Source organism: Setaria viridis, chromosome 5 (assembly GCF_005286985.2).
Source record: "Setaria viridis chromosome 5, Setaria_viridis_v4.0, whole genome shotgun sequence".
Classification (NCBI taxonomy): domain Eukaryota; kingdom Viridiplantae; phylum Streptophyta; class Magnoliopsida; order Poales; family Poaceae; genus Setaria; species Setaria viridis.
In genome coordinates, this window is record NC_048267.2 from 33,477,178 (window position 1) to 33,502,174 (window position 24,997).

At 43.4% G+C, this 24,997-nt stretch overlaps 3 protein-coding genes and 1 pseudogene across 4 annotated transcripts; 2 read left to right on the forward strand and 2 right to left on the reverse strand.

The window, feature by feature from the left end:
* Positions 1-248: 248 nt before the first annotated feature.
* On the forward strand, positions 249-4,552 carry LOC117854985 (phosphoethanolamine N-methyltransferase). Its single transcript, XM_034737255.2, has 12 exons — positions 249-531; positions 700-827; positions 1,686-1,823; positions 1,955-2,092; positions 2,300-2,443; positions 2,599-2,709; positions 2,791-2,932; positions 3,023-3,303; positions 3,576-3,737; positions 3,836-3,889; positions 3,977-4,051; positions 4,169-4,552. Exons 1-12 carry the CDS (start codon positions 501-503, stop codon positions 4,262-4,264), a joined length of 1,500 nt encoding a protein of 499 aa, XP_034593146.1. The 5' UTR covers positions 249-500; the 3' UTR covers positions 4,265-4,552.
* Positions 4,553-6,894: 2,342 nt separating this feature from the next.
* LOC117857302 (glycosyltransferase BC10) lies at positions 6,895-11,729 on the forward strand. Its single transcript, XM_034739899.2, has 11 exons — positions 6,895-7,560; positions 7,679-7,795; positions 7,905-8,005; positions 8,521-8,592; positions 8,701-8,782; positions 8,868-8,948; positions 9,642-9,683; positions 10,249-10,281; positions 10,482-10,547; positions 10,644-10,790; positions 11,114-11,729. The coding sequence occupies exons 1-11, from the start codon at positions 7,315-7,317 to the stop codon at positions 11,288-11,290; spliced, it is 1,164 nt and encodes a 387-aa protein (XP_034595790.1). The 5' UTR covers positions 6,895-7,314; the 3' UTR covers positions 11,291-11,729.
* Positions 11,730-15,453: 3,724 nt separating this feature from the next.
* LOC117857301 (putative D-cysteine desulfhydrase 2, mitochondrial) lies at positions 15,454-18,980 on the reverse strand. 2 transcript variants are annotated; one of them, XM_034739897.2, is made up of 6 exons: positions 18,590-18,980; positions 18,457-18,499; positions 17,871-18,203; positions 17,430-17,559; positions 16,734-16,910; positions 15,454-16,222 (listed from the first exon to the last, which is right to left on the reverse strand). In XM_034739897.2, exons 1-6 carry the CDS (start codon positions 18,917-18,919, stop codon positions 15,994-15,996), a joined length of 1,242 nt encoding a protein of 413 aa, XP_034595788.1. In that variant the 5' UTR covers positions 18,920-18,980; the 3' UTR covers positions 15,454-15,993. The 2 variants fall into 2 exon arrangements, with proteins under 2 accessions (XP_034595788.1, XP_034595789.1); XM_034739898.2 differs by having other exon boundaries at positions 17,871-18,185; positions 18,590-18,979.
* Positions 18,981-21,263: 2,283 nt separating this feature from the next.
* On the reverse strand, positions 21,264-23,753 carry LOC117856463 (uncharacterized; annotated as a pseudogene).
* Between the last annotated feature and the right edge of the window lie 1,244 nt (positions 23,754-24,997).

A 24,997-nucleotide genomic window follows, 5' to 3' on the forward strand; every position in this document is an offset into this window, starting at 1 on the left:
GAATGGTGATTCCCCGGTTGAATCGTCAGACAGGCACGGTGGGCGCATACGTCCAATGAGTGCCACTGCCACAGATCAGCTCAGCGAAACGACAAAAGATTAAAAAAAAAAAACTCGCCGATCCAATACCCACGCTGCGCGTGCTGCGGGAGGCCCCCGCCCCAACCCGGCACAGATCTCACGGTCGATCGCCCATCCGCTCCCGATCCCCCCTCCCGATTCCCGCCTATAAATTCCCGTCACCCTCCCGTTCCCAGTCGCCAGCCACAGCCACGGTTCACGCCTCCTGTCGCGCCTCCTTCCTCCCCCACAGCCTCGCCGCGATCCGGTTGTGGATGCAGCAGCGCGGCCGCTCCTTCAACCGCCGCTCCCGGAGCTTCTCCCGCGCCCGCCTCGCCATCGAGGGGTCTTAATCTCTCGGTCCTCCCCCCTCGTTTGAGCTCGGTTCTGAATTCCCGACCGACGAACGAACGAACGAACGAACGGATCGACTTGCCGTGATGGACGCCGCCACTGCTGTTTCTGTTAACGGTAAGAGATTGGACCCCCGCGCGAGCGGATCAGATCCTCTCTTTGCGTTTCCCATCCGGTGTCCATTTCGTCTTGTTATTTGGTTTGGGAGAAGCGCCGAGCACATTGTGCGCGGGGCTCCTGTTGTTCCTGGGGGATGATTTGCTTGCGGTCGTGTGGGCGTTGCAGGGAAGATGGAGGTGGAGGAGAGGCAGGCGCAGAAGAGCTACTGGGAGGAGCACTCCAGGGACCTCACCGTCGAGGCCATGATGCTCGACTCCCGCGCCGCCGATCTCGACAAGGAGGAGCGCCCCGAGGTGATCCATTCCGCGATGGCATTTCCCCCCTTTGTCCACTCCGGTGCTTAGCGAATATACTGTTAGCGTTTCGTTCAGTTCCTTTTGTGATCCATCTTCTTGGATCTGGGGAGCACGTGTCTGCCTTTGCTCCTCAAAATATCACATGGTAGTCTCTCTATAGCGACGTGTGTGGAAACAAAGGCAGATGCACTTTTTTTAGGGATGAAATGGTTGGCAATTTGTGTTGAACACTAGTGTGCTATAACTCTGAGTGGAGAGGGTGACGTTGATGGATAATACCTCTTTGCATTTTAAGGAGTGAAAATTGCGGAGCCATCACTTGAGGTGGCGCCAGGTCTCAACTGTAATTTTCTGGACTAGTTGAAATTTTCTTCGCCTGAATAAACTGTAATGATTACTTTCCATGTTCTAGGCTGTCAAATATTAACCATTGTAATAAAATTGACATAAAAGCTATTTTACATAATAATTTTTTTTATTATGTTTTATGATAAATATCTTGGTTTTTCTGAAAGGTTGTTTTTTATTCCTTTTTTAAGAAACACATATTTCCTTGGTGCTATAGCCTTGTAGGAAGCATGTGTTGATCCATCCCATGTTGTGACTATGATATTTCTTTAATGTAACAGCTGTAGAGAAAGTTAGAAATTGGAAACTAAAGTTTGGCATCTATTGGGTTCTTTGATTTAACAGATGAACCTGTTCTGTTTTATATTCAAGAGCAGTTTGATATAAGTCCACTAGGTGCACTAGTAGCTTGAAACTACAAAGTAGACATTGCTTAGATTTACCAGAGAAGGTGCTCCTGGGCTTTCAGGACTAACATTTTGATATGGTTGTGTTCCTTTTCTGTAGGTCCTGTCTTTACTTCCTCCGTATGAAGGAAAATCAGTACTGGAGCTTGGTGCTGGAATAGGTCGTTTTACTGGAGAACTTGCTAAAACAGCCGGGAATGTTCTTGCACTGGATTTCATTGAAAGTGCCATTAAGAAGGTATTGGAATTTACAATTTTCTTGGTTTTAGATGTTTTGTTTTACTTGAAGTATTTATCGCTTTTATCTGTTTCATACATGTATGCTATGGTTTGGTTCATTCAATTACTCATGCAATATGTTTCTTGCAGAATGAAAGCATTAATGGGCACTTCAAGAATGCATCCTTTATGTGTGCTGATGTGACATCCCAGGACCTGGTGATTCAAGCTAACTCCATCGATATGATATTTTCAAATTGGCTATTGATGTATCTATCTGATGAAGAGGTAATGGATGAACCATGCTTTGAATAATTAACAAATTCTAGGTGTATAATAATCATTGACCTTCTTGCTGAGGTTGTTCTTGTAAAATGGACCACCTCAGAAAAAACCTGAAGTACTTATGAGTTAAATTTGCACGTTTGAATGTGCTGACTGAAATATATTTTGGTTATGTCTCCTGTATATTCTAACTTTTATCTCTTACTGTAGGTTGAGCAGCTAGTTCAAAGAATGGTAAAATGGTTGAAGGTCGGTGGCTATATCTTCTTTAGGGAATCTTGCTTTCATCAATCTGGAGATTCAAAAAGGAAAGTGAATCCGACACACTATCGGGAACCAAGGTTTTATACTAAGGTGAGAAGGCATACTAGCTCTTCCCCTTTGCTTCTGTCACTTGAGTATTGGACTTGTCTGCTCTTATATGAAGGACTTCTACCCCACTCTTTGATTTTCTTAGTTTCAATACCATTTTCTTTGAAATAGCTGATTGATTTTCATTTCATGAATAGGTTTTCAAAGAGTGTCATGCATTTAATCAAGACGGGAATTCCTTTGAACTTTCTCTGGTTACTTACAAGTGTATCGGTGCTTATGTTAAAAACAAGAAAAATCAAAACCAGGTACTTATCTGGCCATGCATATTTACACGTGTTTACCATGGTGAAGTGAGATTAGTGATGGACGTGACTATATGTTTGTAGATATGTTGGCTGTGGCAAAAAGTCAAGTCTACGGAAGATCGGGGATTTCAAAGATTTTTGGACAATGTGCAGTACAAAACTAGTGGAATATTACGCTATGAGCGCATTTTTGGAGAAGGTTATGTGAGCACTGGTGGAATTGGTGAGTGGTGCAATTCCGTTCTAATTTTAACCTGTAATGTTCTATTTGAAATATACCTTTTAAATGTGATTATTTAAAATTGTCCAACAGAGACTACAAAAGAGTTTGTGGATAAGCTGGATCTTAAACCTGGACATAAGGTGCTTGATGTTGGATGTGGAATTGGGGGAGGTGACTTTTATATGGCTGAAAAGTATGATGCTCATGTTATTGGTATTGATCTTTCCATAAACATGATATCATTTGCACTTGAGCGTGCCATCGGGCGCAGTTGCTCAGTTGAGTTTGAAGTTGCTGATTGCACCACAAAGACGTACCCAGACAACACATTTGATGTCATCTACAGCCGAGACACTATCCTTCACATACAGGTATGCATGAAGCATATCACATAGTGTCCATTTGAATTGTTTTTCTTTTGTTGCACTCATATGATTGAGCTACAGTCTTATTGGAAATCATATCACCTCTTGTTTTTTTAAGCATATATTTGTTTGGAGACCACATTCTGTACATCTAAAATTCTAGATTATACGAAATGAAACCTGAACTTTTTTGTACTTCTAATCACCTTTCCTCCATCAACTCCATGCTGCACACTAAAATTATTTTGACAACATGACTTTGGTTTTTTGTTTTGCAGGATAAACCCTCCTTGTTTAAAACTTTCTTCAAATGGCTGAAGCCTGGTGGGAAAGTCCTTATCAGCGATTACTGCAGGAACCCTGGGAAACCATCAGAAGAATTTGCAGCATACATTAAGCAGAGAGGTTATGACCTTCATGATGTGGAAGCTTATGGACAGGTACTTATTACTTTCACTTTTATATGGTTATAATACTTAATACAGTTGCTACAATCAAAATTTAGTACTCCTGCTAACTTTTTCATCAAACCATCCAGATGCTCAAGGATGCTGGTTTTCATGATGTCATTGCTGAGGATCGAACTGATCAGGTTTCTGTCTAACTAACTTTTCCACTAAGATGTTTGGATCAACACAACTTTGTACTATACTAATGAGCACTCTATGTTGTATTTCAGTTCCTCTGTGTTTTAGAGAAGGAATTAGCTAAATTTGAAAAGAACAAGGATGATTTCCTGTCGGACTTCTCCCAGGTTAGTCATCAAAGCCTAAAAATAGTCCAATCATGAACTGGCAGGCAGATTAGAAGCCCGCACTCCTTTTTGTGGCTTCTAGACACCTCTTAACTTCTGAGATTAACTTTTATCCAGGAGGACTATGACGATATTGTGAACGGGTGGAAGGCAAAATTGCAGAGGAGCTCTGCAGGTGAGCAGAGGTGGGGGCTGTTCATCGCGACCAAGTAATGATCCGGATGTGTCTGGATTTGCAAATAAAGTGGCTCCGTTACATGTGGGCCCTTCAGTTATATTTGATGTTGCAGTAGCTATTCTGAAGTCATTGAGTGTGGGTTATTACCTGCTATCATGTTTCTTTTCCGTGGAGAAAACTGGTCGTGTCCTGCGATCCTGCGATCGCACTGTCGCGTGCTGTAGCATTGCAACCTATCTGTGAAGTCTAAATAAGCTGCCTGCATGGTTCTTGTTTTAATAAGCTATTTTTTCCTCCAATGGAAGTTCGAATTTCTTGTGAAAGTACTGAGTAGCAGTTTGTTCATTTTGGTGGGCGAACTCGTATTATATTTTCTGAAACTTTGTGGAAGCAAAAGCCTTGGTACATGCAGCCTTAGATAAAATGCGCATACGTTTTGATGTATTGAAATTGTACTACACTACTACCTGCTACTCATATTTCCGCCGCTCTGGGCATTTTCTCTCCGAGTTGTTATGGCCGCTGTGTCCGCTAAGCATCCGCATCATACACCTAACACCCTTAACTTCTGGGTTCCAAATGTTAGGATTGTACTTTTTATTTGACGGAGAAAGTATACACCTTAACACCCCTGACTTCGTTCGGGTGTTGAACAGCTAGCGCAAAAGGCCATTTTCCAGCACTGTGACAAGAAAACCACGTGGATACAGGCAACGCGAAACGATGAAGCGACAACTGTTCCCCCGTCTAAACCCGGCGACAAGGAGTGACGCAACGCAGGGCATCACGCAACGCAGGGCATCACGCGTGCCTCGCTTGTCGTCTCGGAACCACCTGGCCCCACCACTCTTTGCTTCGGTCCTTCGAACGTCAGTTTCTTTCGCCGTAAAGTCGCGTTTGCTTCCGCGCGTGGAGACGGGAGGGAGACCGACGCGAGAGGGGCAGGGGAGGGCGCAAACCCAACCTGTCTCGTGAACACCAGGGTTTCAAACCCGGATGGGCCAGATGGGTGACTAGCAGCTAGCCTGCGAGTCTGCGACTGATCACGCGAGCGCTGATGAAAGGAAACCGTGGAATCCGGCCTGATCGATGCGCGACGAGTCACGAGTGGGGTGGAGGTGGACACGGGCCCGCGACAGGTGGCCTGGCCTGGCCGAAGCGGCAACGCGCGAAGCGTGGGCGACGACTTCCAGAGTCGCACAGCGCAAGTGGCGCGAGGGCGCGGCGGGCAGAACAGAACCGCAGCCACTATTTTGCCTTTCCCTTCCTTTACAGCCACGGGCGCACTCCTTCGTCCTTCCAGTTCCTGCCGGCAGGGTTCAGGAATTCGAGGTCAGGGAGAGGCATGGATGGTTGCTGTATAGCCCGCCGCCCGCGGAATCGCGGGTGCTGGCACGAGTGCTGCATCGTCGATAAAGTCTGCTCCGTCCTCTAGCATTCTAGTTCGATTGTGAAAACCATGGTTAAAGGACAACTAGCCCGTTGATTCCTCCTGCTTCGCTGTCTTCCCGGTTGACTCGTAAACATGAGATGAGATTCGAGGCCGACGGTCGGTAATTCTTTGCTACTTGTAGTACTACCTCCTAGACTAGATCGGAGAGACACGCGGTCGCGATTTATCGTCGAATCTTGCTGCATAGATTTAATCAGGAAAAGTATCTGGTTGTCAATTCTCACAAAGGTTCTCAAGGAGCCTCTAGGATTTCCTACGAGTAAGGCCTAAACTAAACTTTAGTCCATATTTGATTCTAGTAACTAAAGGATATTAAATAAGTTGAAAAAATCAAACTGTCCCTAATCATTGCCTGCCTCTACCTTTTTCCTTCTCCCACTCCTCCATGACTGAGCCCTAAATCCATGGCCACACTCCTCCTGTCGCGCGCTGCTATCGACAACGGCAGCTGCGCCGTGCCACCTGGACGACCTCTGCATGCTGCGGGCCTCCTCCTCCTCGCTGGGAACCTCATGGGCGCCGGCGATGTCAGCCTCCGCGCCGTGTGGTCCCCCTCCCCCGCCGCCGCCGCGTGCTGCACCTGGGACGCCGGCGGTTGCGTCACATCCCTGCGCCTCCCCACGCGCGGCCTCGCGGGGCTCCTCCCAGTGGGTGGGGCGGATGCTGGGGATGGCGGGGGTGGGCGGGCGGGTGGGATGGGGTGAGGGGGAGGGAGGCACGAGGCATTAATAAGGGGTACATCCTGTCCAATGTTCTTTTTAGTTCTTATAAGCAACCCCTTGGGAACTAAAGGGACTAAAGTTTAGCAACTTTTAGTCACCCTATTTAGGGACTAGTCCCTAAAGTTTAGCCGGGCAGACCAAACACCTTTTTCTTTTTTTAACATAGTACATATTTCTTCCTTGTGCCAAAATCACGACGACATCTCGAAAAAGCAGGTCGCGACAAGGCATATATGCCCAAGCCAAAAAGCCTGAGAAACTCCGGAGCGCGTCGACGGGGCCTTTGAAAGATCCCCGCGCGCTGATCCTCGAACCCCTTGATCTAAAAAAAATACTAAGCCAAATCCTACCTACTCCCCTTCACCTGGAAACCGCATTCGAGATACAGATCCCAGGCCTCCAGCCCCACTCCGCCGCGCCGCGTATCCCCCACCCCGCAGCGGCGCCATACCCACCCGCGGACCCGGACAGGGACGCCGTGCGCGTCACGGGGCCGAAAGCCCGAAACCGAGAGAACGCACCAGAAAGCTTACGCAAACCCACCCGCGCAACGCCACCGCCCGCCACCACCACAGCCGCGGCCACGGCACATCTCTCTCCCCGTTCCCGGCTCCCCGTCCGCCTCCACCAGCAGCCGCCCCCGCCCGTACACACGAACCCGTCACCGTCGTCTATCCCACGCGCCTCCGCCGCGCGCCCGCGCCGAAACGCCACGCGAGCCCCCCCGCCTCGGCCTCTCTCGTTGTGAACGCCCATCCTCCTCTTTAACCCCGCCGCGGCGCGGGCTCCCCTTCCATCCTCCCGGGCCCTCCCCGGCCTTTTCGTCGCTTCAGTTAGAATGTTAGCTGCCACGGAGGCCTCCTCCCAGCAGTAGGCCCGGACCCCACCCCTCCACCGCCGCCGCCCGCCGATGCCGGTGAAACGGTCGGGGTCGGTGGCGGCGCTCCCGCCGGCGGCGGGCCGCCGCGCGCGGGCGCGCCTCTGCCTCTGCCTCCGCCTCGCCGCGCCGCTGTCCTTCCTGCTCCTCCTCGTGGCGCTGCTCCGCGCCCAGCTCCTCCTGGGCGTCCCGCCCGCCGCGGGGCCCGCCAAGGTCGCCTTTCTCTTCCTCGTCCGCGCGGGGGTGCCTCTCGACTTCCTCTGGGACGCCTTCTTCCGCGTAAGCACCGGGGGCTTTCTCTGATCGATCCGTTTCCGTTCATCCGTTGCGCTGCGCGTTCAGCTATCTATTGTCCGGATTGATTGCTGGCCTGATCGACGCGTGTTTGTTGTCGCAGAACGGCGAGGAGGGGAGGTTCTCGGTGTACGTGCACTCCGCGCCGGGGTTCCACCTCGACCGCACCACCACGGGATCGCCGTACTTCTACGGGCGGCAACTTGCGAGGAGCGTCAAGGTTGTGGACCATTTGGATTCCCTTTTTTCTTTTACCCCTCTTGATGTGTGGCGCTTTGCGGCATGGCTGGGGTGCTATTTTGACTTGGCGCAACACGGTTGTCTCGCAGGTGGTGTGGGGCGAAGACACCATGGTCGTGGCAGAGAAGATGTTGTTCGCCGCAGCGCTCCAGGATCCCGCGAACCAGCGCTTTGTTTTGCTCTCTGATAGGTAGGTGGTGGTGCTCTCTGACTTTTCCCTCATGTGTTAACTGATATTGTTCGTACATCCAGTTCAAATTCTGTGAAGTGGTCCATGATGGAATGCGTGACCAATTTAATAACCATTAACAGATGTTTGGTAATGGTAATTCAAAAGTGAACTTGACTGGGACCAGGAAATTCTTTAGTCATGCATTTAGACGTTCCTTTCCCGCTTTGCTAACGATACTGTTTACAATTTTTGGATCTGCTAAGTGATGGTACCTTAAATAATTGTAAGTTTGCAACCGCGGAGGCATTCTGCGAATCCTTGTTTTTGGTTTCCTTGTTGGGTTCTAACACACTCCTGATTGTGCCCCTCCTCGCTGGGCTTAAAGAGAGTTTCTCAAGTTACATTCTGATTATATTTGCTACTGACTCTATATCACAATTGCATTTTGATTTCCTTTGTCGGCATAACTATGTGTATTTGAAGTTTGCAGCTTCTATATTGACATGTCAATACTTGTCCTTTTCCTGCTGCAGCTGTGTTCCTCTCTACAATTTCAGCTACATATATACTTACTTGATGGCTTCACCTAAAAGTTTTGTAGACAGGTACTGGGAAAAAAAAACATGCAAGTTCTCATTTGTTCCTTATAATATTCTCATGATCTGCAGTATTTTAGATTATTTCTTCTCAAATGTAGTCAATTCGTGTTTCAGTTTTGTTGACAAGACAGAGAAGCGTTATAATCAAAACATGTCTCCTGCCATTCCAAAGGATAAATGGAGGAAAGGATCTCAGGTAGTTTCTCGGCTTTCTTGTTCTTATAGATATTTCAGTACCTACTGAGAGTTGTATTTTGAGTCCATCTACCTACTCATTTCAGTGGGTAGTATTGACCAGAAAACATGTTGAAGTTGTTGTCCGTGACAAGAATGTATTACAAGTATTCAGAAGACATTGTAAGGTATGTTGTTATTCTCTTCATGCTGACACCAAGATGTATTCTTAGCTTGATTTGGCCTTTATAGAGGCCTTCTTGAAGAAATGTGATTACCAAAGGACTTTTCAATGCACCTGTTTTACTGTTTCATTTTCTCTTCATTGCTCTAGTAAGTGCTAGATCCTTGGGTGCTTGAACTTACAACTAGTTAAAAAAAAGTAGATGTAACTGTTTTGTTGGAATTAGATGGGATGCCAAGACTCTTCTTTTGAAATTTGATTCCCTAGTTTGAATATATGGTCACCTGTGATTCAATCAAGAATGCTAGCGTCCTATTGCTGATTTGGATAAGTACTAAGCAAGCTGCTCAAATGCTTTCATGGTCTAGTTACTTATCTGCGGTTGCTTTATGAGATCTATATTCTGGTCTTCTTTTCCACAAACAGGGATACTCTACGTAGTCTACACATCCAGAACCATCTTCATACAACAGCTACAAGAATGCCACTTGATTAGTGTCTGTTTTGTTCAGCACCATGATCTTGGTCCCATTTCCTTATGGCTAGTGCAGATTTATTATGATCTTATATCTTACGTGAAGCTGTCAAAACACTACACCAATATAACTAGTTTTGTGCCAACATAACACAAATAGTATAGGTTTCACATTCAACAGCCTGCGGGAGTAACAGTTCTGTGGGGTTTTAACCACTGCAGATGGTAGTGACCAAGAGGTTGCTTGGACGAAGGCCAAATGCTGTAAGTTTTTATTTTACTTCACTCTTGTGCACTTTTATTAGGCCTTGTACGTAATGTCCCCATATAAAGTTTTGTGCCAAATTTGGCATTCAGTGCCTGTTGCCTCCCACTTTCTATGCAACTCAATTCTAATATGGTTTCCTCTCCACTATGATTTGTAACATTATCTAATTGTCCAATTGACGAGAAGGCAATCTTAATGTAATTGCAAAATATCATATATAAGAACAATTCTTTCCTTGATCTGTGCAGTCTTAGCTAAAATGAAATTCATTTTGCGTCAGAGGTAGTGATAAACATGGATGGATCTGCACGATCTTCCTATGCTTTGTAAATCGACTCATTTCATCTTACCAATGTGAATTATTCTGTAAATGATCTAATCTGCAAGTTTTATATTGGGTAGATGCTTTCTTTTTGTTTCTTTGGATCCTCAATCAATCCAATGGGCAATCCATTTTCCATCCCCTGATCAGTAGTTATTTCATGCATTGGACAACTGATCCTCAAATTGAATATTCTTGTCTGATTATTGTTCTCATATGGTAATTCACTTTCCTTGCAGAGACGATTAGGGTTCAATTTACGGAGAAACCAGGTACTTGTAAAGTTTCAGTTTTGTATGTTCTTTTCACGTATTCTCAAGCATGTATACAGATGAAGTAGATCTGATATGACATACTTATGTATATGGTTGCAAAAGGAAAATGTGAACCTCTAGCTGTTGCTCATAGCACTTAAGGTTTCTTGTTCATTAGTTTTCTGTCTCAGACATTATGTCTACGCTTAACCTTTCAGAAAGGAGCAGTTCTACAGGAGCATGATTGTATTCCGGATGAACACTATGTGCAGACATTATTTTCTGTAAGCTTTGTTATTACTTCCATAAATCTCAAAGCTGGAACCAGTATAATTATCACACAGATTCATAATGGTTGGCACATTGTTTTGATATTCTAGATCAAAGGTCTTGAAGATGAACTGGAGAGAAGAACTTTGACCTATACCTCATGGAACCAGTCATCAAATCCAAAAGACAAAATGACTTGGCATCCTATGAAATTTGAGTATGATACGTCTAGCCCTGAGCATATCAGTGCTATCAAGGTAAGCTCTTGATTTTGTTCTGTATGTCTATTGTGTGAAAGTTTAGGGGACTTAAATCATTTAAGCTTATATTCCTATTCCATTCCAGCTATAATGGTCATAAAGCATATTGAACTGTGTTACAAGAATCTGGCATCCATTATTTCAGAATAAACAAATAGTCAGATTCAGAATTTGTGCCTGCGTGTTAGAATTAGTCGCTGATGCCTGATAGCAATGTGCATGCAAATTCAAGCCTTATATGGTTTACTTTATGACGGGCCACTTATCGTAGAGAAACATTGTGTTCATCAACTTATAGTTTGTTGTGAATATTTTTGTAGAGTATCAACCATGTCAACTATGAAATGGAGCACAGGACAGAGTGGTGCCAATGCAATGGTACCTCCGTTCCATGTTTTCTATTTGCCAGAAAGTTCTCATATAGTGCGGCCATGCATCTGTTGGAGCAAGGAACCATTGGCCCACCGAAATCGGCTCAGCTGCTGGTTAACTTTTAACAAAATGTTTACACAATCTTGTACTCACCGTTTTGACGGGTCAGATACTGTTCATAATCGGTACCAGCCTCATTAGCAGATAGTATTTGCAGATGCAGCTACAGAGATATGGAGTATCATGGAGTATTGGCAGTGATCAGAGTGCGTTTAGACAGTTAGGACTTAAGAGGTTTGATGTACAGAGCATTAGTTTTGAAGTTTGTCAGCTCCATCACTATGCAATATGCAGGAGACAGATGCAGTGAAGGAAGGGAATGTTTAGCAACCCTTTCTACTAACGGAACAGGATAGCTGTAACAATAGCTTAAATGCTCTTATACGTATTCTTCCCCTTGTATAATAATAAAAAAGGAACTAGTTTTCTCTTTTTAGTTATTGTACAATTTCTTAGACAGTGTATTGAAACACATGCAAAAAGATATAGTGTCCATCTGGTTAACTGTTTAGTATATTGGTTACATTGGCCGATGCGGATTATTGCAGAACAATGAAAACACCTGTGCTTTTTTGCTGCTTTCATTTTTGTCTGGGACGTGCTCTTATTTATTGACAAAGGTGAACAACAAGTTCAGAGAACCCAAATGATTCTACCATACTTATTAACATGCTGAGAGAATATGCCACTACTTCCTCCTCTTGTAGATCTTGTGTAGAAAGGACTTCAACACCGCTTGTACTGTTTCATCGGGTTGTGCTTCAATGTCAGATCAGATTTTCATAGCTCTTCCTTTCGTACTCAAAAAACCCTCAGGAAGCGAAGAAGTAAAAAAAATGTCAAGCATGGTATTTGTGATTTATACATAAAGGGTTGGACACAGAAATACTAGCAACTACTTATATATGAAGTGTAAGTCACCAAATATTTGCTAAATATCAACCTCAAGATCGAGTTCTTTGTACAGAGACTTCACTTGTGCTACACAAGCAGGATCTGATTTCCCATAATTTTCCTGTAAATGGTATGCGGACATTAAGATAGCGTGTTCTAGTCATATATCAGACAAAGATTATATTTCATGGCACGCTGAAGTGCTTCAACAAATAGCCAGGAGCACTTGAAGTCTTCAATGTCAATTCCAATCTGCCAAAAAATGCTTTGGAAATAAAAAACAAAGAACTTTGATAGTATCATAGGAAAGTATACTGAACTTACCTTGCCGATAACATCTGAATCACCAAAACAGTCTAGGTAATCATCCTGAAAGGAAAATATGATTTATTAACATTTAATGCAAAAGTGTGCCCAGGAAAAAACAAACATGTTCAAGAACCCAAAATGTGTACTATTAAGATGACCAATATACCTGAATTTGGAAGTAAACACCCATTTCTACTAGTATTTGCTTCACTTCAACATGATCATCCAAACTCTTACCAGACAGTAGCAGAGCACATGCGACCTTGTAACAGGTTAAAAGAATTTTTGCAGCTAGTGAAAATCTTAAACTCCAGAGTAAGGTTACCAATCACGAAAAGAAACAGTCAAATGGAACATCACTAAAACATGCACACAAACACTTTCTATGAATGAACACAACTGTTGCTATTAGCATCTGACATCACACTTCGCCTGGAGGCTAGATCTGCATTCTTACATGGATATGCTAAAGCAGCTGTGAAGTTGATGCAAGTATTAACAGTAGCAGGAATTTAGTTTCCAGGTTTCTAACAATAGCAGAATTTCAGTTCCCAGGTTTTTAACAATAGCAGGAATTCAGTGCCCAGATTTTTACACGTTGATGAACAATACGCTAAAGCAACAATCACCTCATTTAGTTCCATTTTTCCAAGCAAGTTGGGGGTAGGGTGATATACTGATATGCTATAGCGACTGTGAAAACACATTGCGCGTAGCACTTCTTTTTGGCTAGTAGAAGGAATAGTACGCTGTCTTGTATTCTACAATGCGATGGTAACTGCACAGAATTCAAACTTTCGTCAATTGCACGTAAATCTCTACCTAACATTGTTTCTTCCAACCGTCATAATTATTTAACTAAATAGTACCCGCGGTTCTGGGACCAACCGTCGTCATATTTTACAAAAGACGCCGCAGTCTGCGCTCGGCGGCAGGCAGGCGGCGGAGGGAAGCAGAGGCGCCACGGATCCAAGCCACACGCGAACAGAAATATGAACGAGCGGTATTTACTTCTCCACGTGTCGCTGGTGGTGGCCTGCCAGTACTGCTAAGCCCCGCTGGGCTGACCGCATGTGCTGGCCAGCGTAAAGCAGTACATGTATGCGCAGCAACCAGCGTAGACTCGTACGAGACTGGCTCCATGTGTGGGAGTCATGGGCTTTTACAAGGCCATTGCGTACTACGTACAACATACATGCCCATGTTACTACGAAACTAGGGATGCAAAAATGTTTTGCTTGTTTTTTCATGGGACTCCGAAAAAGCTTACGGGCATGCACGTAATATGATCCCAGGAAGGTCTTAAATCATCTTGACGAGCTTTTCAATACAGTATAATTCAATTTGTACTTTGAAAATATATCTAATGTTATCTTACTAAGTTCCTCTTTATGTCTATTTGTACCAAAATTGCATTTGGCAGCCTATTTTAATAAGGCCTTGTTTAGTTGCCCAACTTTGGGGTGCCCAAATTACTGTAGCAACACTGTAGCATTTCGTTTGTATTTATGAATTATTGTCCAAATATTGACTCATTAGGCTCAAAAGATTCCTCTCGCAAAGTACAACAAAACTGTGCAATTAGTTTTTGATTTCGTCTACATTCAGTACTCCATGCATATACCGCAAGTTTGATGTGATGAGGAATCTTCTTTTTGCATAGTGCTAAAGTTGAAATTTGGGGGTGAACTAAACAAGGTCTAAGATATCTAGGGTCCAACAATACATGATAGAAATGTAGAAAGACATGGATGAAATTGAAGAAACCTAAATGAACACGACCCCTAGAAAGCAAAATAAGTGGTACTTATATGTTTCTTATTTAAATGTCACCACTCCAACTGAGTATGGATCTCTAGCTATACCACGTGCGTTACCATTATGGTTGCTTCACCACTCTTACGTCCCATTGCAACGCACGAGCAAATTTACTAGTAGAGTAAAAAGTACGAAATTGTAATATTTTTTTCTGCAAGGTACCAGGAGCACATAGTATGATATGACGTGAATATTCGTAATCAGGTGACATACACTTGTACAATATACTTGTTTGCGCCCTTCATTTGTTGTAATTTGATCTAGCAACTCTTATGAAGTAGTCCGAAACTCAACCTAGATGTGTAGTAACAAAATTATGTTCCATGCCAAACTTGACCTAAAATAACACCAATTTGAGTATAATAATTGCCTCATTGAATAAGTCCAGTAGATCAACATAGCAGGGTTTTCCAAAAAAAAATAACGTCTAAAGATCCGTGAAATTTGGCTATGGAGCACAAGTCCATCATTTATATAGCAATGAGGCCAGCCTGCTCCGAGTACTGATAATAATAAGTATAACTTGACGATCGGACTTAACGAATGGACTAGAATGCAAAAAATATTAATCTGCATGTTCAAATCATGGTGCTAGCTCTAAATCATCCAGTCAATAACTTGATAATATTTCCCCAAAAAAAAATCTGATAGCATCTGCTTTCAATGAAACACTATCCCTCCGATAATAGTGGTATCAGAAGTTGATAAAAAACTGAAAAAGAAAACACTTTCCCATTTGAACAAGCATTTAAGCCTACGTTTCTTTAGTTGCAGTACAAGAATAAAAACTCCTATGAATAGTTGAGCCATCTTTAGACAGAGCAACAATTCAGTTGGCAAACCTTTGGAAGTCTCGCCTAGTATGAGAGTTGTCCATAATATCATCAAGAATCAAGAAATAAGCCTGAAGCTGCACAGTATTCAAAAGAACAACAGCCCAGGAACTGATTCGGTATTCAAAGCGGTCATTCGGTATACTGCCAGCCGACAAACGTTCACCGATTCAGTTTTTTTTCTCCATTTTGTTTTCTTTTTGATGAACTGACTCATAAACTTGGCCGGTCACTTCCTCTGTGGCCACCATGCGGGGCGGCCCAATGGCCGACATGTGATGTGCGCCCATACTTCCTCCTCTGCGGGGTGTGATCGAATCGCTACGGATAAAAGTGGCGGACATAACCATATATGAATTATATGAATCATGATGTCAGTTTCCAAATGAAATCATTACCACGATCCATTCTCTTTTACAAAGTGGCGCACTGCGCACAGGGCAAAGGGAAAAAGAGAACGGCTTTTAAGGGTCGTTTGGTTCCTCGAGCTAAAATTTAATCCGTGTCACATCGAATATTCGGAGGCTAATTAGGAGGACTAAATATGAGTTAATTATAAAACTAATTGCACATATGGAGGCTAAACGACAAGATGAATCTATTAAGCCTAATTAATCCATCATTAGCAAATATCTACTGTAGCATCATATTGTCAAATCATGAACTAATTAGCCTTAATTGATTCGTCTCACCGTTTAGTCTCCAACTGTGTAATAGGTTTTGTAAATAGTCTACATTTAATACTCTTAATTACTATCTAAATATTCGATGTGACAGGTGTAAAAGTAAGTCTGAGGAACCAAACAACCCATTAGTACTTTTGAGTCAAACATCACTAGTACAGCAGAGCCCATGCCACCCGAACTTTCATACTTTTGTACGACGCACCTGCACACTTGCATATCAACATTATCTTAGGATTGCTCGCCTGTGGTGAACTGTGGCGAGTACCTCTGCGCCAGCCCGAAGAGGCCAAGGGTGCCGCCCGTATGGATCATCACCACTTTGGCCTCACTGTCTCGACGGCACAGATCCACGGCTTGCTCCCAGGCGGCCAGGGTGTACATCGGATCCAGCAGGATGCCGGTCTGCTGAGCGACCTGGCGGCACATCGCGATCTCACCATCCAGCACCTTGCCAAATCTGAAGGGAAAAGGTGAAAGGTATTGATAGTTCTGTGAAAAAAAAGTCAGAAGTTTCTTTGTTCCACCGTCCAAACACATGAAAATGACTGTTTCGTTCACCAAAATAGAGTACACTTAATGTTGATTCCTTTCAGAGTTAAGGTGGATAGGTATCCTCAATCACAATCGGGATACCAATTACCACTGCAAGCAGTAGATGGATACCACTGCAAGTAATAGATGGATACCCATAAACTGCAATGAATGTCATCTGTTGAATGAAACTACAATCAAATTTCAGAAATACCAAGAATGCTACCAGCACACAATCCTTTATACTGTAAAACATATCAGTTTTATGAAGTGTTCAGGACTGAAAATAGATCTATTGGTGGGAGCGGTGTGCCTATTTCTTATTTACAATGCCACCTAGTTCCTCTTGTATGTTGCTCGGTTTTGTCAAAAGTTTTTAGAAGTTTCAGTGACTTTAAATAGGATTGAACAAATAACAAGTAAAAAAGCAACGTTACCTTCTAGGTGAAAAGCGCTCCACCCATTGAACTAGACTGCCATGAGTATCAATTTCCACCATTCCGTGGAAAAATCCAGGGTAAAGCTTTTCAAAATCAGATACAAGGGACTTCTCTTGTTGTCTGTACCTTTCAAGTGTGTCAGCAAGCATGACAGCAGTAACCCTCCACTGGAGTCTGCATGAGGAGGAGATGTGATGTGATATGTAGCAAAGATGGTGGAGAGAACAGGAATAACAACTTCGGGTGATTCTTTGATGAAAATCAGAACTGGCACAGTTTTAGATTCTTGATGCAATAGAATTTGTAGCAGCACCACCCTTTCCCCATTTTTTCACAAATCTTGGATGTAAAACTTCCGGTTAAATGGCAAGTTCAGGTCAGCCATGTGCCTACTGTAGTGAGAAATCATTGGGAATAAAAATGTAAGTACCAACAGTTGTCTTGGTTTGGTCTTTCCTATCCCTCTTTTCTTGCTGTAAAAAATATAAGAGCTTCTATCATTTTTATTTTTGTGCTCTAGATGTTTGAGAAGTATCTCCAACATTCATTTTTTTAATAAAAAGAAGTATCAGGACAAGGATAAATAACTTTTAAATGATAAATAACTTTTAAAATCTCGTTTCTATCAGGACAAGGATATTTTACTTGCTCTTGTGTGATGACAATCAGCATATGCAGTTGTATCAAACGCACCCTAGACATACCGCTCCAAGAGCTAACCCCATAGCTGTTGTGCCCGTTCCAGAATCTACCACGATATGAACTTTCTCGTCCTGTCCAAATAACGTCAAACCAGAAAGATAGTCCACTAGCCGCATGACACCTGAAGAGACAATAAAGCATGTGAAAAGTTGCATGATCTCTTTCTCTTTCAGGGTTCAGTAAAACTTTTCTTTTTACAAATCTCAGGACAGGCGTAAATAATCAACATATTCTGGGCAACATACTGGAACATACTGATCTATTAATGCTCAGAATTGAATTTCAGTCCTGATGAAACATAGCTTGAATATAATGGAATCAGCCAAATATGCATAAATTAGAACACGAGCTTATCATCTTCTTTTGGCAATAAAAAAAGCATGTGAAGTCATGAATGAAAGATGGAAACAATCCAGAAGCAATCCCTCTTACCTAGCAGCGCTTGAACCGTACCAGCCCCTTCCTTAACAATCATTACTCTTCTTGAACAATTTCCATCAGTGGTGTCCTCATCTACAACCAAATCCTCTCCAACAATATCATCAGCCCACATGACTGTACCATTACTACCAGCAACCTTTGTGGCGTGCTCATAAAGCATCTCATCTCTTTGGGCATACACTGACCGCGAGGCATATGTCACATTGCCGAACATCAAAGAGATCAGATTATACCCTGTGGGAACATCCAGTTGCTCGCCTCTCAGCAGTATATGTGGCCTGATACCCCATTCGGCACAATGAACAGCTGATACACAGTGAGAAACTACATTGTCAATAAAGTAAAGAAATTAAAACGGTACATGGAGAAACCATTTAAATGAAAAAGCTTGTCAAGAAACAAAATTTGGATTTAAGCACGTGAACAGTATGCAAATCTGTAATAAATGGAACAAGCGATTCAAGTGGTCAAATTTGCATTAAGCGTATGAATCGAGATATCAGATGAACGTGGTATGTAAAGCAATAAAACAAATTTGCAGGGATACATCGGAATCGAACAGAGTCATTGGACTAACCGACTGCGGCGACATGGGCGCTCTGGCAACCCCCGCACGTAACCTGCAATTGGAACAGTGAGCATTACCAACATATCAGAAAATGGGATGCCAAAAACAGGAAAAGCAGTGCCGCCGTGGTGAAGGAACGGACGATGTCAGTGGCGCCGTGGCGGCGGAGGAGGGGCAGGAGCGCATCGAGCTTGCGCGCCTTGTTGCCGTTGGCGAGCGGGTGGAGGAGGTCGTCGCGCACCACGTGGAACCTAGAACTCCCAACCTGTACCCCCTTGCCGCCGCCTTTCCCGAGCGACGTGGTGAGGTTGGAGAAGGCGAACTCGTGACGAGGGGTGGGTGACTGGGATTGGGAGGGAAAGACGGAGATGGTGTGGACTTGGCTGGCCGGGGACGGCAGCATCCACTCCGTGGCGGAGAGGAGGTTCGCGACCGTCCGTCCGCCAGCGGCGAGCGCCGGCGTCGGACGCATGGGACGAGACCGCGGCGGCGGCGGCGGCGGGAGGTGCTAGATGGCCTGTAAACATGTACGGTGGTGATTCGCTGACGCTAGAAAGGAAGCTACCTGAGCCGCGTAGAACGCAATTACGCCTCTATCCATCGTTGGCGTAAATACAGGTTGTGCATTTTCACATGCACCAAGTTAAGTGGTAACAGAGAATTCATTTATTTTTGTAAGTTCTAGAGACCGTACTCTGATCTGTGGTTCTTATTAGGTTGCAACTCTAGCCTACCTCAACTTGCTTGAGACTGATAGGCTGTGTTGTTGTTGTGTTATAGAGATGAAACCCGGGTTCATTATGAATTGCAAATATGATAGGACTTACATTGTTCAGCAACGATTTACAAAATTTGTGGGGGAGTCTCTCCGGTCATTTTATTTTTTATTATAAAATATTGAAATGTTTTAGATTACGTTGCTCTACCCTAACAACTTGAACGGTACAAAAATTTCATCATATCATAACTTAAATTATGTTTGGTAAGTCAACTAGTAGTCCAAAAAGTAGATCCAATGGAATATAACTGTCCATTTTACAAAAGCTACCCCTCTAATTTTTTACATACCATATTAGGTTTGTCCTAAGTCAAAGTTGTCCAACTTTGACCAAATTTGTAGAAAATATAACAACATTTGTACTACACTATCAAAATATATCCCATGACGAATTTAATGAAACAAATTTGATATGTGCACTACCATATACATGCACTATTGTGGATATTGTTATATTTTTATATAAATTTAGTTAAAGTTGGACAAGTTTGACTTAGAACAAACCTAATATAACATGTAAAATAGAACGGAGGGAGTATAAGCTAGCTCGGTTAGCTATTACAACTTATAATTATAAGTTGGGAGGATCTAAGTGGAACTTCAGTCGAAGGATTTTGTTTCTCAGCTAGTATTAGTTGCTCACGACACATCATATAACAAAGTGGAAGTGTAAACAGATATAAGTTTGGGGGATAGCAGAGTAAATTGGTGGGGGATAAATTTCAAGAATCTAGGTTGAGGAAAGCTATTCCCAATTCATTATTGAACGTTTGTCGTATTTTAGACTAACTAACGACCCAACACCAATCTTACTATTGCTAATTGGAGGCTTATTTTGAAGTCTTTAGGTGAAGCCACTTAGGACGGTGGACACTTAAAAAAAGAGAAATCAAAGAAATTCTTAAAAAAAGCAAAACATCTAATCATTAATCGGTAGACTCAAATCATCATAGCCATTGGATCTATTATATTTTCAAAAAAATTACCCACATATGACAATAGCCTAAACTAACTCCCTAAATTTATATCTAAATTACCCATCTACCATTATATAAAATAAATTAAAGTAACCTCTAATCTTCATCAAAATTACCCACTTATGTCATTATAAAAAATATTTAAAATAACTCCCTAAATTTGTAACTGAATTTTCCACCACTGATATTTTAAAAAACTAGCAGAAATGCCCGTGTGTTGCTACAGATCCTTACCTGCTCTAACGTTATTATTCTCTTGTTCCTAATATGTTGTCTTCACTTCACAATATGTTGGTGCATTGTCCCAGTATAGTAGTAGAAGATATTTGTGGGTGGTTTGATGCCATCTGTTTATTACGTGGGATCCACACATGGAAATAAAAAAAATCACCGCTTAACCTCCGCTCTATCCATTCATTTGATTTCCCCGTACTCATCGCCATCCAGCCAGTCGCTGCCTTTTCGTCCATCAGCACCACCCGCATCTTACCCCATCCTTGCCGTCGCCCAAGCGCTGCGCATCTTGCTGTCCTCGCCATCGTCCAGGCAAGTGCTCATCCTCCCCGTGCCTAGCCTTGTTCTCGCTTCGAGCGCTAGGCCACAGTGCTTCTGGCCGCCATGAGTAGGAGTGCATTCTCCTCTTCTTCTCGTTTCCATCCACCTCCCTTCTATAATCCACTCCAAAATCATTCCAATCAAGTACAAAATCGATACCTCAATTGCTAGATGTGGAGGCCTTAGTTCCGGATCTGAAGGGAATGGACGTCATTGAGAGGAGGGTGTGAGGTCCCAGCCTCCGCCTCTATTTGCGTTGCCCGCCGACTGCCGCTGCACCCCTCCTCCCTGGCACCATGCCCTCGCTGGCATATGGCTCTACTTGGTTGACTGCAAGGAGGCACTCAGCCCCTTATTTCCTTTCCTCTTTCTCCTCCCTCCTTCACCCCTTAGGCCCAGGTGGCAGGTAGGACGTGCAGCCTGAGTGAGCAGCTGCCAGGTCGAGCGACAGTAGATCAACATCACTCTAGCTAGTCGTTTCGTATGGGTGTGGAGGCGTGGTCAAAGCCCAAAAGCTAGTGGAAAACCGTATGAAAGCGATGGCTGGCTGGTGATTGACGACAGACCAGAGGGTAGCTGACCACCATTATCTGCTAAGCAACGAAAGTGAAAATAAGAGGGGAATGTGACGATCATGGCATGGACAGCCAGAAATTGCCATCACCATCATCATGATCTCGTTCAGCCCGTCCTAGATGTTCTGCTCCTTCGGCACCGGCCTCACGCCGTGCTGCCCGGCCGGCGCCGCCGTCGCAAGAGCCACGTGCACCGCCGAGGATGCATTCAACCCGCAGGTCTCGTGCAGGCTCTCGGGCAGCAGCTGCAGCAGGTGGTACATTGAGGTCGGCACCCAGGAAGGTGCGAGCGCGGGGGCCGCGTTGTAGTGGAAGTTGAGCTTGGCGCGGCGGCCCCAGAACTCGACAGCGGCGATATCGTAGGCGTGTGTGGCGTCCTCGGCGGTGTCGAAGGTGCCGGGCCACTTGCACACGGCACGATGTGGGTCGCGGATCTTCGCCGCCCACTTGCCTCATGGCCGCCGTTGCGGTACTTGCTCACCCTCCCTTTCCGCCGCCGCAGCAGCTTGCCCACGCCCCTCGCGACGGCGGCGCGGCTCGCAGACGCGGACTACTCCCCTCCATCATCGCTGTCGCTGTTCGACCCGGTCCCCACCGCAGCAAGGAGCTCGTAGCCACCGCGGGCGCACCGGTCCGCGCCGCACGTGGCGCAGGCGCACGCCGCGGGAGCTTCGACGGCCAATTGCAGTAAAGTTTGGGGAACTTTTTGAAAAATCGTCAAGACATATTCCACGGTCTACAGGTTGACTACGAAAAAGTTGAGGAACTTTTTTGCAAAACAACCACAACGGTTGGAAGAAACAACCGCACTTTAATATTTTAAAAAAAATAACTTAAAGCAATCTCTTAAATTTGCATATGCTATTATTAAAAATAACATGAGTTAGCCCTACATTTGGATCCAAATCACCTTATTCAAAAATATACATCAATATATGATTCTAAATCATCTATTTCTTACACTATTGATATACGATATAATAATTAAGATTTATACTCATGACGTGTATCACCATTTAAAATTGTAACTCAAACTTAGGGTCCATTAAACAAATTCAAGCGCATACCTATGATACAAATTGAAAATTTAAAGATTATAACTAAAATCCATTACAATCGGATGAAGATATTTATATAAGTATTGTGTTTGAATATTTAACAAATGAGAGGTAGCTTAAGATAATAGTATTGTAGCAATGTGACCTCATTTTTTTCCATTGGAGACGCCGCATTAGTTTTCACGAGACAAGCTAAAAAAATAAATCCTAAAAATTCTCACAAAAATTAGAAACATCAAATATCAATCATTTAAACTCTAATAATCATAGTCATTGGCTATTATATTATTAAAAAATTACCCATCGCTATCATTATGAAAATATTCTAAAATAAACTTTAAACCTATATTTAAATTACCGAGCTCTCCCATTATAAAAATAATCTAAAGTAACTCTATAATCTTCATCAAATTTACCCATGCATATCATTATAAAGCATAATTTAAAATGTCATTCTAAATTTATACCCACGTATGTCATTATTAAAAATCACATAAAGTAGCACCTAAATCTTAACCATTATCTTCACGTGCATCACACAGAAATGCCCAAAAATAAACTAATATATGATTCTAAATTACCTATTTATATCATTGTTCATATAGAAATACTAAGTTAAGATTTATACGCATGATGAGTGTCATCATGTAGACCATTTATATATGTATGTGAGGAAGTGATGAAAAATATTGATTTTTATACTAAACACAATAGGAGGAGGTGTGATACAAAATAAAGAAGTATGAATGTGGATGAAAAAATGTATAGAGTAATTATTAATTAAAAATTAATCAGAACTGGACAAAAGATAAGTACACATCTATATAAGTATTATGTTGAAGTATTGAAAAAATGAGAGAGTAGTAGATAAACAATTTTGATTTATTTGCTAGGAGTTCAATTTCTAAATAATTTTTAAATACAATAGTTTTTAAAAAATTAGCTTGTGCGGGAGCACGAGTTGATGGACTAGCACGTAAAAATGGAGGTAGTACATTATACGCGGTAATTCTTTCAACAATTATTGTCACACCTCAGAAGCTGTTCGCAATGATATGATTGGCATGGTAATAAACACGGGTCTATTGCTCGGAGAATTTGTGGAACCATATTGCAATTCGCAAAGCATGAGTCCTTTTCATCAGGCAACAACACTGGGCTCAAAGAGGAACTACTCCCTCCATGATTCCGAAATTCCTCGAGTTCATATCTGCCTCGGATCTAGTACTAGGACGGAATGACGTTGATCCAACGCCTGCACTCCTGCAGTGACGTACCGCTAGAAAGGCTAGGCTACACCAACCTCACACAGGTCCCGATCGAGGTAGTCGGCCTGACAGGAGCCAAGGTACCAGTAGTACATGATAGGAACGGTTGATGTTGTCAGCTCACCAGACAAAAATCTATCCGTGTTGGTTCTGAAGACGATCTCTTTGGACACGAATGAATGATTGACTCTTGTGGTAGCCTTTCCTCGGATCTGTCCTTTGGCCTTTCACATTCAGATGTGTGTGCTGCCAACTGATGCTTTTCGCTGGAGTAAGCTTTTACGTCCGAAGAAGCAACGCGACCGAGGAGAAATCAGTCATAGACCAGATCACCAGTAGCCTGTTCGCTTCAGCTTATAAGCCGGCTGAAAAGCCGAAACGGCTGATTTGATGTGAGAGGAAAACACTGTTTGGTGGCTGATAAGCCGGATGAATAAGCTGAAGCGAACAGGGCGCAGATCAGCGCGTCAAGCAAGTCCATGTGGTTGGTCCGACAGATATTAGGTTCCTTAGTCCTCCTATTACATGGAATGTTCTGATACTAATTAGAAGTATTAAATATAGATTAATTATAAAATTAATTGTACAGATGAAGACTAATTTACGAGACGATTAATCTATGATTTGATAATGTGATGCTACAGTAAAACATGTGCCTGGCCTCTCCAGCTTGTCATCCTGGACGGTTAGCCATCGTAAGATTGCATCAGCAGCAGCCCCACCTGACAAAACAACAGGTGAAAATTCCTTGGCCCGATGCTTTGCCTTGTGCTTTCTCTCTTCTCTGCGACAAAAGAGAGAAATTCTTTGATGCGAGTTGCTCGCGCGTCTTTGTTCTTCCTTCGTCTTTTCAAAAACCTCTGGCCACTAATTTGCGATGCGTTTGCCCGCAGCAATGTATACTGTCATCAACACATTAATTAGGATCCCTCATTCTGTTCGGTCACATCTATAGAATTATTCAAAGATGGTCATTTTCTTCTTGTCGCGAGAAGGGAATAAATATGCGCATATTTCAGAGACCTTAAAATAGTGAAGGCTAGCAATACACTCGCTTAATCCGCATTTCCTACGCTGCTGGTAATAATTGGCCGGCCGGTAAACACACTTGATGTGTACCATTATAACAGAAGGGATAACCTTTACCGACCATCATTCGTGCCCCTATCTCGGCAAAGGGTTAACTTGAGAGGTTAAATAATACGTCGCACTCTTGTGCGGTTCGTTAAAAAATTAATACGTCGCAGAAGCACATGCATCGCAGAAGCACATGTGAATCAACCAAACATACGTGTTCATCTAAATACTAGACTGTGTATGGTCGCTAGGTCAGAAACAA